General features: G+C 41.9%; 1 protein-coding gene across 1 annotated transcript; it reads left to right on the forward strand.

Annotated features, from left to right (window-relative positions):
- Positions 1-12729: 12729 nt before the first annotated feature.
- pou3f3a (POU class 3 homeobox 3a) lies at positions 12730-15284 on the forward strand. The gene has a single exon (XM_050048492.1). The coding sequence runs from the start codon at positions 13221-13223 to the stop codon at positions 14487-14489; it is 1269 nt and encodes a 422-aa protein (XP_049904449.1). The 5' UTR covers positions 12730-13220; the 3' UTR covers positions 14490-15284.
- The last annotated feature ends 2585 nt before the right edge of the window (positions 15285-17869 follow it).

Below are 17869 nucleotides of genomic sequence, written 5' to 3' on the forward strand. Positions count from 1 at the left end.
TGTAAAGTGCAGCATTGAGAGTGGAAAAAGACAGAACTTTGTCTTCTTGGCTAACTCTTTACAGTAATTAGAATGACCCCTAATCTGAGTTGTAGTAGCAGTTGTAAGGTTGTTAACAAATGTATTGTGGTCCAGATGCTCTGCAGCTGTTTGCCAGAAGGTAAGTGGTTGAGCGGACCATTGGAGGGGTCCACTTGATAAATTACAGGGCAGTCGTATTAACAAAACAAATTATGCAAATCATGTGTATTTTTAATAACCTGGCAATCCAAAGGTTGATAAAACAATCCCAAATCAAGGTCCACCAGCATGCATTTTCTTTTAGCTTTCAACCATATAACATGGTCTCATTAGTGAAGGGTGTTTAAAGATGGAACTGTCCCACAACTAAACCACTCTGTTCATGCTCTTCTTATATACAATGATCAGCCAAAACATTAAAACCACTGACAGGTGAAGTGAACAGCACTGATCATCTTGTTACAGTGCAATGCTCTGTTGGGGAATCTTGGTTTCTGACATTCGTGTGGATGCCACCAGACATGCTCCACTCACTTAAACACCAGTGCAGACCAGGCATCCCCCATTATGGCAACGGCACTCCTCAGTAGTTGTGGCCAAAGCGTGGGTGGCAACATACCTTAAAATATAGTGTGGATGACTTGACATAAACCTGACATGACTGAAGCCAGATGATCTGACATGACTGACCAAATATAGGTAGGTGAGGACAAGCATTTGTTCCCAGAGCTAGTGATCGGAATAAGTGACAGGAAACACCTTTTAATGCGAGTATTGGAAAGCTTGTAGGTTTATCACTTAGACACTATAAATTGTAATGATTTATCAGTTCTTTGGCTTTCTCGTGAGTAAACCCTCAAATGTCCAGTCCTGTGTGTTTTGAGTCTCTTTATTTCACAACAAAAATAACTCAAAGTTCACTTGGTTTCACACGGGACATGAACACCAGTTTTCTGGGTGAAAGTAGTGTGTTTGTTTGTGTCCTTATGTGAACCTAAGTTCTTTATTCTACTTTGATCTTTGCTGCCTTTAGCACATTGTTCACGTGATGGCAGCCTTCCCGATTATGTGCATTGCTTTTCGTAGGTGTTTGTATGAACAGTGCATGTGGGCAGTCTGAACAAAGACGACCATATTCAGAGTGGAGAGTGTGTGTCAGGGGAACAGCACATTTTGAACAACAGTTGGGGTGACCATACTGGAAAAAAAGTGCAGTCATTGTGGAGTATGACACTTTTCATAAATGCATAAAGAGAAATGACAATATCTTTCATTTTCCAAACCTCCATCAGCACTAAACTTAATCAGTCAGTCTGCATGTTGTTTTTCAGTAAAACACTAAATGTGTCAATTTGACAAGAAGTTAAATTGTTGCGAGATACCAGAAATAGCCTTTTTGAAGTATGTGAGGGTAGTGTGCAGTGTTAATGTGAAAGTCCCCTCACTGTGCAGTGAATAAGTGTTAATACCAAAGCTGCATGACATCGTTAACTTGCTGCGTTTAAAGGTATTCATTGTATTTATTTAATTAGGTTCCACTGTAAGGTGTCTTGATCGATGTCTCAGCTGATCTGCACAGTGGTACTTAGTGCTGATACATTCACAATAACTTCAACATGTTCAAGAGTGTTATTTTGTTATGCTCTCCTCAAACTGTTTAGAAAATGTAACCACAACTGAGCGAAAACAGTGATTATTAATTCAGTCACTTCTTCTCACCCTGCTGAGTAATCACAGGTTGACTATGTCTGAACTCTGGTTTATAATGTGTGCAGAGGCTGTGCAGCACTTTGTGCACTGTCCCTGAGGGCAGAACAAGACACAGAAGGTAATTGATACTGTGATCATACATAATTTGATGTAATTTATATATTACAAACACTTTAAAGGGATAGTTCACATTTTTTTGAAGTGGGGCTGTATGAGGTTCTTTTTCATTGCTTAGTACATACCAACCAGGTCTCACTCTGAAGTTGTCGAAAGCCGTCCTTTCACGTTGGCATGATAATCAGCTGGTCGCCGTTATTTTTTAACGGCAGACAGCAGCATCAGGGGAAAATGTGGCGAGACAACAATTAAAGGTGGCAAAAGTGGGAGGGGTGGTGGATGGGTCCAACCAGGAGACTGGAGTTCGCTTTCCGTGTGATTGTAAAGTCAAACCCTGTTCTTTTTTCCTAAACCTAACCATGAGCTTGTGTTGGCAAAACCCAACCATGTGCATTTGTTGTTGAAGGAAAGAAACGTCAATTTGCGTTGTTGTACTAACGTAGTGCGTTTATTTTAAAAGACTGTTTGTAAACTGTACTGTATATTTCCTGTGAGTACAGAAGTGTATTTTAAAAAAGACAATGCATGTAAAAGGCAGAAGTTGACGCGGTATCCTAGAACGTCAACAGCCAGCGCACCCAGGGTACTTTGCATGTCATATCTCGACGTGGAAAGTCCATGGGCAAACGTCGATATGTGACGAGATCAGAGTGAGAATGTGTTGAAGTACTGCTGCTGCTGGTTTAGTTTGTGTTATTGTGTGACTTTGGTGAATCTAGATTAACCCTTTTAAATGCCAAAATCATGCACCAAAATTTATACATATCTCATGTAATCATTCGTAATTTATGTATAACCCACGTATTTTGAAGGCTGTGATCATGTGACCAATGTGCTGACAGGAGTAAGAAGGAAGCGGACCCGAGGGGTACATTAAGGAGTCAGTTTGGGGTGGTGGATGCGTCATAAAACACAGGACTTTCCCCCAGGAGACCGGTGTTCAGAAAGGTGTAAACTCCAGGTGAACTTTGAGTCATTTTACAGTGTGTCCTCACCAAGTTTCTTTTCTTAAACCTTACCTTTGTTACTTGGCACTGCAGCATGAGAGGGCGGAGCAGTCCTCCCTCTCTGCTCCATATTCTGTGTGCGGTCCACATCCTCCTCCTCTTCATCATCAGCCACCTGAATATTAGTTAGTTAGTAGCAGATTCTTGGTCAAACATCTCCAAAGGCTTCTGAAGGATGCAAGAAACGCATGAAATCGAACCTGTTCTGAAAATTTTAATGATAGGCAAAAGCAAACATGATTGACACAACATGAGGTTGTATTTATTTTTGGACATGCGACAATTTCGGACAGAAAAAACGGACTCAGTGTGCAAAGGCCTTAACACAGACAGACTAGCTGATTGAGTTAGCGACCAGACGCAGCAGCCTCCGTGCTCAGCGATCTTAAAATACTGTTTGTCTTAATGAAGTCTGGCTTTAAAGAGAGCGACACCACAGCTTAATTTCCCCGTCAGAAATCACTTTCTGCCGGTAAGGTTATATTGTCATTTTACCTTTCAGGTGTGACGTTTTGTTAGGGCAGTTGAAGTACGTTTCGCTGCTGCTCCTGTCCACAGCAGTACATTGCTTAGCTTCTGTGTCGGACTCCAGCCTTTTCTAAATTGGAGGCATGCTGACTGACACGTACTGTAGGTAATACTGTGACTATAGAGAGTACCTCATACAGCGCCACTCCAAAAGATCCGAACTATATCTTTAACTACTATACCTGCTAATGATCCACTGGAACACAGTGTAACAGAGCCAATGAATCAAAACGCCACAAACTATTCTGCCACTTATATCAGAAATCACTTAATATTTCTGTATCTGATACTTCCTTCTCTCCCTCCAAATCCCACCTGAGAAATCATCTTAACTACAGAGAGCCTTTATAACCACGCGGACCTCGGTGGGAGCTTCAGAGAGAAATCTGTCCATTCATGAAAGGCGCAGGGCCAGCCAGACTCAGCCAGACCGGCCCTTCAGGGACACCCGCTGTTTGACTTGGCACAGGACGGGGCCTGGGTACAGGGCTACAGTTGTCCATAGCCACAGGCTGCAGAGCTGAAGGTATTTCCTGACTAAATTTCTCTGTCATACTGTTTGCAGTCGCATTTGAAGGACGGCGAGGGAACTTACGAGAGAGAACATGGATACAAACTCATTAGATGCCATAGTGGGAAGACACAAATACAACCACTGAAGTAGTCACATTTTTATTTCTATTTTAGTTTATGAGCTTTGGTAAAAGCTGAAAGGAAATTAAAATCTCATAGGCTTCCTTTCCTTTAACCGAACTTCCATGTCTTCTTTTTTCCTGCTTCCTCATAAGTACTATATTTTTCGTATAGGCCGTGACTTTATCTAAATGCACTAAACCCCATGAGTCTCATCTTTTCTCAATTTCCTCTGTTTTTCTTCTACGACGGCCCAGATGTTTCTCCTCTCGCCATGCATTTTGTTTTAGTTTAGCATAAATATTCAGCAAAGATGTCTGCCTGCAACGGGCCATCATTCCCAAGAACACCTCTCACCATTATGTTAATGCATATAGACACTTAGAAATGGGCACATTTGAGGCAGCGCACACACACACCTGCAAGCACCTGTGTACACACACAAACACACACTCACAGAAAAAGAGAGATGAGTGATGTCTTTGTATCATTTCCCGGCTGTATTCTCTCTCTGTGCTGTTCCTTGTCACTTTGGCCCCTTTCAAATGATCCACTGGGATTAATGAATGTAATTTTCTCAAATTAATTCCCCCCTATTCATACATAATGGGCCAAACCACAACAGTGTTTAACTGGTGCATCTGTCCATTGGGTGTCATCATTTAAGTCACAGCAGGAGTTGGTAATTGACTATTCCTCCAGTGTGGTGAACACAGCTCCTTATGTTCCTTTCTTTTTGCTCTCCTTCTGCAGCCCAGTTGCCAGAAGGAAATGTTGGCATTGTACATGTCTGCAAACCACGGATACGTTACATTTGCAACTTTAATTTGTGCCGTATCAATGCTTCTTAAGTGATGTAATATATGAGCTGACTTTGTGATTGGGCGGTGCAGGAAAAAGTGAATGGTGTGTCACTAAGGCCTTCCAGGGTGCAGACCACTGTTAGAGGCAAACAAACTGAAAAACTGGTTGTCACTTAGCGAGTCATTGCTGTTTTTCCAGCAACTTTTTAAGCACCAAATGTGGGTGTTTTTAGGGACCCATCACTGTGTTTCTAGCAGCTTGTCTGGCACGAAAAGTGGTTGTTGTTTGCTTAGATGTTGCTTCGTATTTGGGTTAGTGGCATGACATTTTTTTTATTTATTTTTTCCCCAAGACGTCGCTGTAATATATTAGCTGACATTGAGATTGGGAGGCACAGTAAATAGTGAATGGTGTGTCACTTAGGTGAGACCTTGCTGTTTTTCTAGCGACTCTTTAGCCCCCAAACCTGGGGAGGTTGGGGAGGAAAGCTAAGGGTGCTTTCACACCTGGGTGCTTTCACACCTGCCCTGTTTGGTTCGGTTCAATCGAACTCAAGTTTGTTTGCCCCCCAAGTATGGTTCGTTTGGGCGCACCAAAACAACCGGACCCAAGACCTTCTTGAAGAGGTAGTCTCAGTTCGGTCACAAACGAACTCTGGTGCGGAACATTTGTGGTGAGAACGTGTTCCGACCTCGATCTGAACCAACTGCAGTCACATGACACATTGTTTGGGTTAAACATGAGCATGTTACAGTCCTGGAGGATTATTAATGTGCACCTCCTCCTGTACTGCCTTAATATGCACACTAAAATCAACCTGCGTAGTTGTCCCTCCATTGTGACATTAGAAAGTGTCACATTTATCTTGCAAGTGTACTCTTCTTCAACGTTTTGTTTACTCCCTGGATTTTTCCCACATGGAAATTCTGACCAATCAAGAGCAGCTTTCTCGCACAAGGCATTTGATCTGGTCTGCTTGTAAATGCTGCCGTGAGAACACGAACCAACTCTAGACAATTATACAACTTTGTCACAAAATTAGTCCCTGATTCGGACCAAAGCAAGACAACTCTAGGTCTGAAAGCACTGTAAGTTGGATATCCGACTAAAGGGGGCGTTTCAGTTAAAATTTGCGACTGGAACTGCACTGGGAATTTAAACTTCCCAGTGCAACAGAGTGCACCATAAGGGCCAAGACACATGCTGTACCTCTAACCGCCTGGAAAAGGCATTATTCTTGTGCCCACTCTACGCCAACTTTAAAAACGGTAGAGGCAGGTTGCATCTGAGGTGCTAAGCTACCACAACAAGCACCGTATCACAGCCTACTTACCAATTATCCTGAGTGCGGAGCTGATCTTCTTCCACGTGCTGTTTTTCTGAGTGTTTTCTATGGTTAGCCCTGCACTAAAATGATCAACTTCTCTATATTTACCACAGAATGATAATATTGGAGGAGGTGAAAAATATCCGCTGGCTCTGATTAGTTGTTCCTTGTCACATGACATGCTAAAAATTGAATTCTGTTTATCTTGGGGCAACACCCTGAAAAATATACTCTTGAGAATGCTTTTGAGCACACCTTCCAATCATCTACACTGAGAACAGTGGATTTGAGGCCAACTTTGTAAGAAAATTTGTCCCTGATTTGGACCAAAGCAAGACAACTCTAGGTCTGAAAGCACCCTGACACATTGCTGCACCTCTGAGATTCTGGCATGAATTTTTTCCCAAGACGTTGCTGCTTTTTTGCCAGAATAGCACCACGGAAAGCTTTTTATTTTCTTTCAAACACCACTGCTTTCCCAGCTGGGATTGTGCTGCCCAAACCGGGTATTTTAAGCCATAAGTTCTTTTACTAACCATAACCAAGTGTTTTTTGTTCCTAAACCTAACCACTACTTAACCACAGCGTTGTTGAAATGTATCCACTACATAGTAACGTACAAATGTAACATATCCGTGGTTTGCAGAAACCTACAATACCAACATTTTTCCTGGCGATTGGTTGGCCCTCTGCTGTGAGTAACTCCACCACATCGAGTGCAGGTTTAGAAACGGTCAGTTATTGGTGAACGAGCGTACATCACAGTGCATATAGATGTATAAATTAAAATATTATTGGTCATGTTTGTCTCATATTTGTCCGTCTGTGAATGAGGACTTTGGAAATGGATATACTTTGATCATTTCCCCTCCACATCCTCTGTTTCCCACTCTATCCGTACCCCGACTACCACGCTTTGTCTCTCCTTGTCTCTCTCCCTCCGTGGCTGCCTCTGCTTCTGATTTAAACGCGCAGCAGGGGGTTATGGGTAGAGACTCCCACTGTGAAGGATCCCTCTGACTCAGGGAGAGCTGAAGGTCAAACACACTCATGATCAGAACCACAGGATGACACTGAAGAGGTGGAATATAAAGAGTGCAAGGATGAAAGCCGCGGAGATAAGTTCTGTTCTCTCGGCAGTGTTTTCAGTGCAGTTCAGTATTCTGTCAACACCACGTTGTACGGCTCACAGTGGAGGAGCAGGGAGACGATGTGCCCGGTCTTATAGCTTCGACAACATATAGAGAAGGAAGACAGATTAAAAGTGTTCAGTATTACCTGATCAGAAAAGCCAAACCCACATAGAGTGAGATCTTTTTATAGTCTCTGTGAAAACTGTGCTGCTATCAACAACAACGCTGTCATCCTCTCAACTTAATTTTTGTTTTGTCTGCCTGATTTGTGTTTCTCTCGCACGTCTTAATTAGACAGACCCTTGACCGACAAAGCAAACAGAAGAGGAACAAGAGCACGAAACAAGAGAAAATCATCTGTTTCTTTGAATGGAAAACTCCTGGAGCCCAGATGAAGGTTTTTCCTTTTTCTCCTTTGCAATTTTTGTTGGAAGCATTTGCATATTTCAAAAGTCTACCAAAGAAAATAGCCCAGGGGCAGAAATGGCCGATCTGCATATTGAAGACTCAACAGAGGGCGAAGAGTTGGAGAGGGAGAGAGAGGGAGAGACGGAGAGAAAGTCTCTGTGTAAATGATTCGAAGAAGATCTTAAAGCAACAATAATATGAATTAGCTGACGGTGTCATGCTTATTATGACGGATTAATTGCAGTATCCACTACAACTAAAACAGATTATTTGCTTAGTTGTGAGGCAGTTTCACGCAGAGTGAGAGCGAGAGCAGAGGGAAAAATGTGCATCATAAGAAGGCCTCTTCACCCAGCTTCCTTCATGAATAACAAATAGAGGACCCAGTGCTGTGACCAGCCAGCACAACACATGAAAAACATTAGTGCATTCCCTGAGTCGTCTGGTTTTCTCTACATTGTGCTGGTAGGCTGGAAAGATGTGAAACGCTGTGGTGCTTTTGTGCAGCTTCTTGGTTTCTGCTGCGTTTCAGTAAATATGGCTCAACAATAAACAGGTTTTATAGACGGTGGAACAAATACTCACTTATATTTTTATGTTTTTGAGTTGTAAATAGATGTATTAATGATTAATAAACAATTTACTAATGCCTTAAAGATCAGTTAAAAGTCGTTAATAACTTTTGTGCTGGCTATTCTATCCTACTTTTGCATAACACTTGCTTATAAATGGTAATAAATCATTAATTAATAAAGGGTTATTACACTGATCAGTCAGCAGCTGTGAATATAGAGATTTTTAAATTTTAACTAATGACCAAAATATTTTGAATAAAGGATTTACTGATGTCTTACAGACCAGTTACAAACCCTTATTGCATTAGAAACAGCATATTTTGAAATATTGACAGTAACACAAATCATCTGTGCTGCACAGCAGGATCAATGGGCTCACTTAAGACTGCAAAATCTCAACTTTAATAACAAACATTGCCGGATCTGGTTACATATTATCTGTGCTATTATATAATACAAATTTGTGGACAAGTATTGATCTTTTTGTATAATGAATTTAATTTTAATTGTATTACAAATTCCTAAAACTACAACCACAATTTGAGTCTACAAAAATGCTGGAAATAAAGTTGGGAATGTGAAATAAGTAGTCATTAGTACAACTAAAAATGAATGTTACGGATAAAAATGTTGAGGATTCAGGCAGTAAAGAAAAAATGTTTGGCTGAAGTGGTGCATGAAAACTCGCTCTCTGTTTTGGGTAGCTTTAAATTTATCAGGACCAGGCAGTAATCATAACACACTGTTAGTTGCCCTGTTAAAAATGTAAAAAGTACTTTAACTATTTGATTATTTCATCAAATGAATGTAACTTATTACATTTGATTACTTTTTGATTACTGTGCTAACTAGGCAGGAAAGCTTACAAAATGTCCCCAAAAATAGGCTATGCAAAATGAAGGCATTCCTGCAGCATGAAAAGATGCAAAGCAGCAGAATTTTTATTCTACTTACAAACTTTTCACTGAACATAATATATTCAGATGTGATCCCTTTATAATTACCAAGATTTTGATTAGTAACTGTAATTGAATTACATATATTTCTCAGTAACTTAAACTGATTAACATTACATTTATTTTGTAATTTAATCACATTTAACGTTTATTTTTAAATATGCTTCAAAATGCCCCCCACCCACAGTATATATTTTGTTCAGCAATATGTTTGAGTTTTCCATTTATCCCCCCCCCCAAACAAGTTTCACTTCAATTACAGATCAGTAATAATATACTAAACTTTTACATAGTGCTGCACTACATGTGGACTTTACGATAGTTTGCCCAGACTCTGACTGGTCTACAGAGCCGTACAGAAGCCAGAGGACGGCAGTGCAGCCCGAAGTTTGACCAGGTACCGGGTATTTGTTAAAAGGTTACCCACCCACAGTGTATTGATGAAAACATGAAAAAAACCTACTCCTTGACAGACAACCACACACCGTTGTCTGAAATAATCAGTAGCAAATGTTATCATAAACAAATGTAACAAAATGCCATCATTATCACTGATGGTCATAGTATTGAGGTGTGCTGCAGTTCTGCGTTTGGTTTGTGCACGTGGTGTAGCCGTATCCCAGCAGAAGCCGCCGCCTCACTGCTGTGGGTAGAATTAATGTCAAATACTGCACTGTATCACTGTTTTTATTACTTATTACTGTTCGTAAGTCGTAAAATAGCCAGTATATAATTAACTTTTTCTGTGTGGTCCTCGGTTAGTTGCTGGCTCCGTCAAAATGGCACTCAGTCTTAAAAAGTTTGAGAACTCCTGATGTAAGATTTTTGTTTCATAGCGCTCTACAGTGGTCCGTTTAGCTGTTAAGATTTCTCATGGAGGGAATTTCCTCCAGACTCCCTGGAGGGTTGGGTCCCAGATGGTGTATTTAGAAAATGTCCCCCCTCCCCTCAGTGTAAACTAGGTGATTATGGCCCTGCGTCAGGAAGACAACAGTTTGACCATGAACCATCTGAGAGTATCTGAACCAAAATCAATTTTTAAGTCACTGACATTCACAACTCCAGATTTGGATAATGGTAAACCCTTTATTAATGGGTTGTTGTTGTGCTGACTGATCCATAAAGGATCAATAAATGATTAATTTACCATTAATAAAGCCAGTAGTTTCAACTTTTAACCCCTTTTTTGGTGCTTTGGTTAATCTTCAGGTATTTTTCTAACATTTTTAATATGTTTATTGATATTTTTAGGGTAAATCAACACACAGAATACACAAACAACTCATGGGCTCTCAGATCAAACATCTATAAAGGGAAGAGACTCAGGAATTACACACTATAACTAAAAGACAGAAAAACAAATGGCCAGGAGAGTGGTAATAAAACCCAGGCGTATCATTTGAATTTCAATGAAGTATTTTAGTCAGCAAATGATATAATTAACAATGGATAAAATATACCGACTGTACCTTTGTGTTCACAGCAACAACTGCAACATAGAAAATTACTATGTGTCAGCGCCCATGCAGCAAGGCCAGAGTCAGTTTTATTCATAGGACTGGAGAGTGTTGAGCTGCGTTTTAACAATGCACATTTCTCTTGGATCACTGTTTGAGCGTGGTGTGATCAATTACTAACTTAAAATGCTAACACAGCCCTCTCAGATGAGTTTACATATTTAATATAGGCAGAATGAACAGAAACGGAAAAATTTTTGAGGTTAGCACTGTTGCCTCTCAGCTGGAAGGCTCTGGGTTTGAGTCCACCGGCAAGCTCAAGTGTTAATATTACTCACTTTTTAGGAGTAATCAGTCGTGTAACGTCTTGAAAAATGTTAGGTATTCTTTACCTCACAAGTTTTGGTGTGTCGTAGCTGTTAGATTTAGGTGCTCCTAACTCAAGACATGAGATAAAATCTACTCAAACAAAGTGAGTGCAAATTGTTACCTCACATTTATCGAGTAGATTCTATAGGTTTGTTTGAACAGTGTAAGAATAGTTGAAATACCGAGTCTAATATAGGACATAAAATTCATTGTGCCATCACAAGGGTTAAAACAGCTGGATTCCAGTATTTAAATACATCAGATTATTCACTGTAAATGCAGAATATTTTGTCATGTAGTTTATTGTGTCGCAGCCTGATGCTGCCTTTAGTTGTGCTGAGTCATATGAGTGAGTGTGTCATTATGCTGCTCCCTTAAGGATGAACCCCCCCCAGTGCCATCGTGTGCCCCCCACAAAAAGGTCACTGCACTATTGAAGGGATGTTGCAGAACACTGCGACCGGTTTCCATGGTGATTGAGGAAATGATACTTGGGGAGGATTAAACAGTTAAACAAAACAATCCTGGTTCATTTCCAGATCTGTCAGCTGAGAGTGGTTCTGTGTCTGCAGAACTCTGAGTCTTAAAAAAACACTTAAATTAATTTTAATTAATATTACAGGATGTGACACCTATTTACTCTCAACAGTTTATTTCTGTGACTCCAAACTGTGCTACTTTTTTCAAACGTACCCACATCCTAAATTCGGAAGAGTCTAAATGTAATTTGGAACATGATAACTGAGCCATAATGGCGGCTAAGTGGATTCAAATGTTATGATAAAAGTCTCCGTTTATGTTTCAGGTTTGGGGGAAAAATACATTTTTTTCTGTCTCCATTTATCTTTTACCTTTTTGGAAGAGATCCAAGACAAATCCTGAGAGCTTGAAAAACATAAATTAGCACATTTATTGGGCTGCACCTGGCTCTCTCCTCCAGTCCCACAAACTTTCACGCGTTTCAGTCGATGCTTTGCTCTCTCTCAAGGCCCCTTAAAACTGAAGGTGGTCAGAAAAAACTCCCCACGACACGTTTATTTAACCGGTCATCCATAAACTGACCCAGCATGGAAACATCCCACCAGAACCGGCTTGGTTGTTTTTTTGAGGATGGAAAAAATCAAACTGTTGGCTGGTTTTGTGCACCTTCAGCGCTCAGCAGTGCGGTGCGTCACGCCACTGTGGCCTTCCTTTACCATATGAAAAGGAGGGCGCATTAAGATGCAGCAGGCGTACAAACCCCCTATGTACCCAAAGCCGACTTAAGTATCCTTGACACAGGCCTCGGCTGCTCTCAGTTATTATAAAAGAAGATAACCATATAGGTGTATACGGCGGTATCTGTCTGGCACTCACGTCTGCAGCTTTATAATCTTAGAATTTGTTTAAAATTATTATTAAAAATAATAATTATGGAAGAAGTTTTGCGTAATTGCAGGGTTTCTCCACATGTTTCGTGCACACTTTGCGCGCCCTTAAAGACACAGCCAGATTACTCCGTGTCTTTTCCTATTGTACTATTTTTTTTAGCACATTGTTGCTTTTATTCCTGCAGCAAGAACTTTGTGCACCCGAGGCTCGCCCGAGACACACCAGCTCCTCTCTGACTGCGCGTCCAATCAGCGGGAGCTCTGCAGAGCTTTTCTGTTGTAATTGGATGGAGATGGGAGAGGAATACGCAACCTTGGCACAACGTAAACACAAGCTCGTCTTCCTCGCTCTGTAGAGGACGCGCCGGGCAGATGGAGTGAGCGAAACCGAGAGGAACGGAGAGACTTTAAAGTTTTTTTTTGTGTGTGTCATTGTCGTTAAATAGCTCTTAAACGTTAATATTAGAGACACTTGTTTCAAGTGAGTCAGCTCCTCCAGCTTGGATCAGAGAAGGTGTTTTTCCCCATATCGTCAGATCTGGATTACGCACGGCGGAGCTCCCGGGACAGAGAAAAGTTTTGAAGACTATTGTTTTGTTGCGCAGGATTGTGTTTTATTACACAGATCTCAGCACGCACAACCTGCTCTGTAACATATATTATCATCCGAGCCTCTATGGAGTCATTTCAACCTTCTTTTATAAACTAATTCCATGCGCATGCTGAGTTAGACTGAATTTATTCATGGATTAGAATAAACTTGGACTTAAACAACACAAGAAGAGAGAAATCCACCTGAAGATACATGCTTGTGGGGATGGCAACAGCCACCTCCAGTCCATACTTAGCCAGCAGCAGGATTTTATCCGGCCCGGTGCTTCACTCTGATCGGAGGGTTGGTGGCATGCAGCCGGGCAGCACCGCTGTGACCACAGTGTCTAGTGGATACAGAGGGGACCCTTCAGTAAAGATGGTGCAGAGTGATTTCATGCAGGGAGCCATGGTGGCGAGCAACGGGGGGCACATGCTAAGCCATGCCCACCAGTGGGTGACATCGCTGCCTCACGCAGCAGCCGCAGCAGCCGCAGCCGCGGTGGCAGCAGCCGAGGCCGGCTCTCCGTGGTCCCCCAGCTCCCAGCCGCAGGACGTGAAGAGAGGCAGGGAGAGCCTGCACACGGGCACCGCTCTGCACCACAGGTCCCCGCATCTGGGACCTCACCAGACGCACCCGGGGAGCTGGGGAGGCACCTCCGCGGCGCACATCAGCATCACAGAGGGGCAGCAGCAGCAACAGCAACAACAGTCGCTTATTTACTCTCAGCCCGGCGGGTTTACAGTCAACGGGATGCTTAGCTCGCACGCGGGGCAGAGCCTCATGCACCAGGGGCTGGTGCGCGGGGAGTCCCCGGAGCTGGACCACGGAAACCACCATCATCACCATCACCATCATAATCACCACGCGCACCATCACCAGCATCACGGCGTGAACCACGAGCCGCACTCAGACGAGGACACCCCGACGTCTGACGACTTGGAGCATTTCGCCAAACAGTTCAAGCAGCGGCGGATCAAGCTGGGCTTCACCCAGGCTGACGTGGGCTTAGCTCTGGGCACCCTGTACGGCAACGTCTTCTCACAGACCACCATCTGCAGGTTCGAGGCGCTTCAGCTGAGCTTTAAGAACATGTGCAAGCTGAAGCCTCTGCTGAACAAATGGCTGGAGGAGGCCGACTCCACCACCGGGAGCCCCACCAGCATCGATAAGATCGCCACCCAGGGCAGGAAGAGGAAAAAGCGCACGTCCATCGAGGTGAGCGTAAAAGGCGCGTTGGAAAGCCACTTCCTTAAGTGTCCCAAACCATCCGCGCAGGAGATCAACTCTCTGGCGGACACTCTGCAGCTGGAGAAGGAGGTGGTCAGGGTCTGGTTCTGCAACCGCAGGCAGAAAGAGAAGCGCATGACGCCGCCCGGACTGCCGCGCACCCCGGAGGACGCGTACTCACAGGTGGGCAGCATGGGTCCTGACACACCGTCACCCTCCATAGACTGCAAGAGGATGTACAGCGACACGTGAAAATAACTCAGCGGACTAGAACAACGTGAAGTGTTTGAATACATTTTTAGAGAGATTATTTCATGTTTCCCTAAATGACAGGAGAAGTGATGAACTTTTCTTACAGCTCCTCGTGTTCTTTGATCCACAATAATGATGTTATCCAGCGTGTATTCATTTCAGAGCAGGATAAATGTCTGCTTTTATGCATCCTCTGGTATTTTCCTGCACTATGAACCAGCCTTTAGCACAGAAAATGAAAATCTTAACTAAAATCTGAATAGAAAATAATTAAAAGGCGCCAAAAGAGCCCACAGAATGAACATTTTATCAATCTGATCCCAAGAAGTTCAAACAGAAGAAGCTATTTCCGTGTCCCTGTCATGTTAAAAATAAAAGTTCCCTTGTAATGCTGCAGAGTTTGATGTCCCACAGGCCTCTGTTTCTTTTTCTATGGAGCACATTGATTTAATGCGCTTTATCCAGCATTAAGTGTTTTTAATGAGCAATAATTTACCTTCCTTCAAACGTGTTTCTCACTTTTGTGTTGTGTGTCAGTGGATTTATGTTGTGACTCAGTTTAAGATGGTCAGAGAGCGACTTTAAAATTCTACCAGTATTGTGTTTCCCTCCATAGGAAACTCCTTTTTCTTTTTAAATTAGCAAACACTCCCTTAAGTTTATGTACAAATAATAAGTCTGCTGTGTATTCTTGTGTGATGATTTGGACTATTTATTTTTTTTCCACTGTGTTTATTTTCATGGAATAGACTATTTAATAAATTTGACATAAGGAAAGAAATGTCTGAGATGGACGTTGAGGTTCCTTCTGACACACACACACACACACACACACACACACACACACACACCATGTCATTTTAGCTCCCACCTTTGCAGTGAAATATTGACGTTAATATATTAAAGTTGCTTTTCAATGGATACCGTCAAATAAATTAATAAGGCTTGAAGTGTCAAACTCTCTTATGAGAATCCAGGAGAAATGTTCCTGTATATGACATGATGAAGTTATAAAGGCTAAAAATTCATGGTGTTGCCTGTACTCTCTTGTTAATAGCAGCTTCTCGAGCTGCAACGACTAATCGAATAATCAAGATTAGAAAAAGACAGAAAAGTTTGATAATTAATCAATTTTTCGAAAATACCAGCTCTGCTGGTCCCAGCCTGTTTAGACAAGGGCGTAACTTTCATTTCCACACTGTGGGCACACATGAAACAAGGGTTTGGGGGTCCTCCACCAGAGAATTTGGAGCATCTAACACTTACTATCCTGCATTTTGGTGGTTTTTCTGCACCAGACTGGGTGTAAATGTTTTTGATTCTGTCAAAATAAAAGTCCTCTGCTACTTTAATGTTGTTTTGGGGGAGAAAAATGCACATTTTAAATATTTAGGCCCCTGCGTCCCTGAAAATTTGCTCTTAGATGTGATATGATAGTTTTCTTAAATCGTGTTGGCGGAATAAAACAAACTATTGGAATACATCTTATGATACTGTGAGAAATTATCAGGCATTTTTCACTCTTTTTACTTTTTATTTTTTTCAGTTTGCAGACAAAATTATTAAGAATTAAGATTTATCAGTGAGTAAAATAGTCATTAGTTGTCGCCCCAGCAGCTTCATTAAGTTCTCACCATTTATACTGTGACATAAATCAAAATAATCTGTCACGAGCCGACACCGTTCTCCAGTTTTTCTGCCTCCTATTTGCGTTGACACCGTTGAAACTGACTGAACTCATCATTTTCGTGTAATATACTGCGTATCAGTCCAGCCACATACATCCTGTGGCAGTGCTATGGACTGCAGCTCTGTGGAACGCAGCCAACAGAGGTCGGCTATCCCAGCTGGCAGTTCACCTCGGCAGCGGTTGCCAAGGTGACAGCGAGATGGAGGGACACGAGGCAGCGGATCTTTTGCCACACATGATGGGTTTGGCAGATAGGCAGCGAGAAGCCTACAGGACGCTGGCTGTGAGAAACGGGCTCTTCTCTCTGTCTCTGATCCAAACGTGACACATGATAATATATAATACATGCAGAAACACTCACACACAAGCTGACGTTTGAAATCAAATATTTCATTGGTGATAGAAATGAGTCATGGAAAAGGCTGAGGAGAAGAGGTGGTTGTGGTGAAATATGGAGGGAGGTCAAAGGTCTGCTGGGACAGTTGCTGCCCTCACACCAGACAGAACACTGAGAAATAAAAACAAAGCTGCGAGTTAATGGATGACTGCGAATGTCACACTTTTAATCGTAGTTTGAGTATTTGTTTTTCTGGATATCTTCCAGACGCCTTCATATTTATATGGAAAACAAATGTGGCTGACAGAGACATGTTCTGTAACTTGGTTTCCAGTGTTGAGAAAACTACATTAAAACCATAGTTTACCAAGTGGAGTCAGGTGTCTTACATTGTTACACAGATGCAACTAAGCTTAGACTGAGTAATGTGTGGATGTGTTTGATTTAGGGACTAGGGCGGACCAGTCCTCAGCCATCGGCAGCCTGAGGAGGTGTTTTTAAGGAAAGATGGGGAGGAACTGTTGGGGTGGAATCAGGAAAATGCTGATCTTCTAGGAAAATTCATAGTAGCTGTAGTCAAATAGCAGGCGAAGAACTGCAGCATTGAACCATATTGTCTGGCAAAAACCATTGTGGGAATACTACAGATATGTGGTTTCTAATTGATGACATAAACTAGTACATGACCCAAAGTATTTACCTGCTTAATTACTTTCAAGACATACATGCAGATAAGCACACAAATATATCAAAAAGTATGCAAGGTGTGAGGCGTCTTTGCTGAACATTGGCAGAATTAGGGGGAAATTCTGGCCTTGTGGGTTATAAATAGCAGCCTGTCTGCATGAATGGGTGGCTTGAATGGGTCTTTGCACGTCAGCAGTCATCGTCACTCCAGGTCAATTTTCAATCTCTTCAGAGGCTGAAGGGAAATTAGTAGGTATGGAGAGGACATGCTAACGATACTTTACCTGCTTATATGTATTTATGAAGCCAATACCTAAGAAACCAGATACATTTCAAAACGTTTAAAAAAAAAAAAAAAAAAAAAAAAAAAAAAAGGGAAGATTTTTCTATTATTGGTCAGATTAAACTGTCAAATTCGTTTCAGCCAACTCAAGAGTGCACACTGAAAGTTGAGTATTCTTCCTCAGCTTCAGACAAGTTGACATTTTGAAGAAAAAATGATGATGTTGAAAAATATCAGAAAAAAAACTTCTTACTTGTTATTTGCTTTGGTCTCCTAGAAATGACATTTATACACAACTAATTTGAAACAGCAAACGCATTTTGAGGGAAAGGTAATGCAGAGCGAATTACGTTTGCTATTAACATAATGAGGTAATGTTCAGT

Source organism: Epinephelus moara, chromosome 7, assembly GCF_006386435.1.
Source record: "Epinephelus moara isolate mb chromosome 7, YSFRI_EMoa_1.0, whole genome shotgun sequence".
Lineage (NCBI taxonomy): Eukaryota > Metazoa > Chordata > Actinopteri > Perciformes > Serranidae > Epinephelus > Epinephelus moara.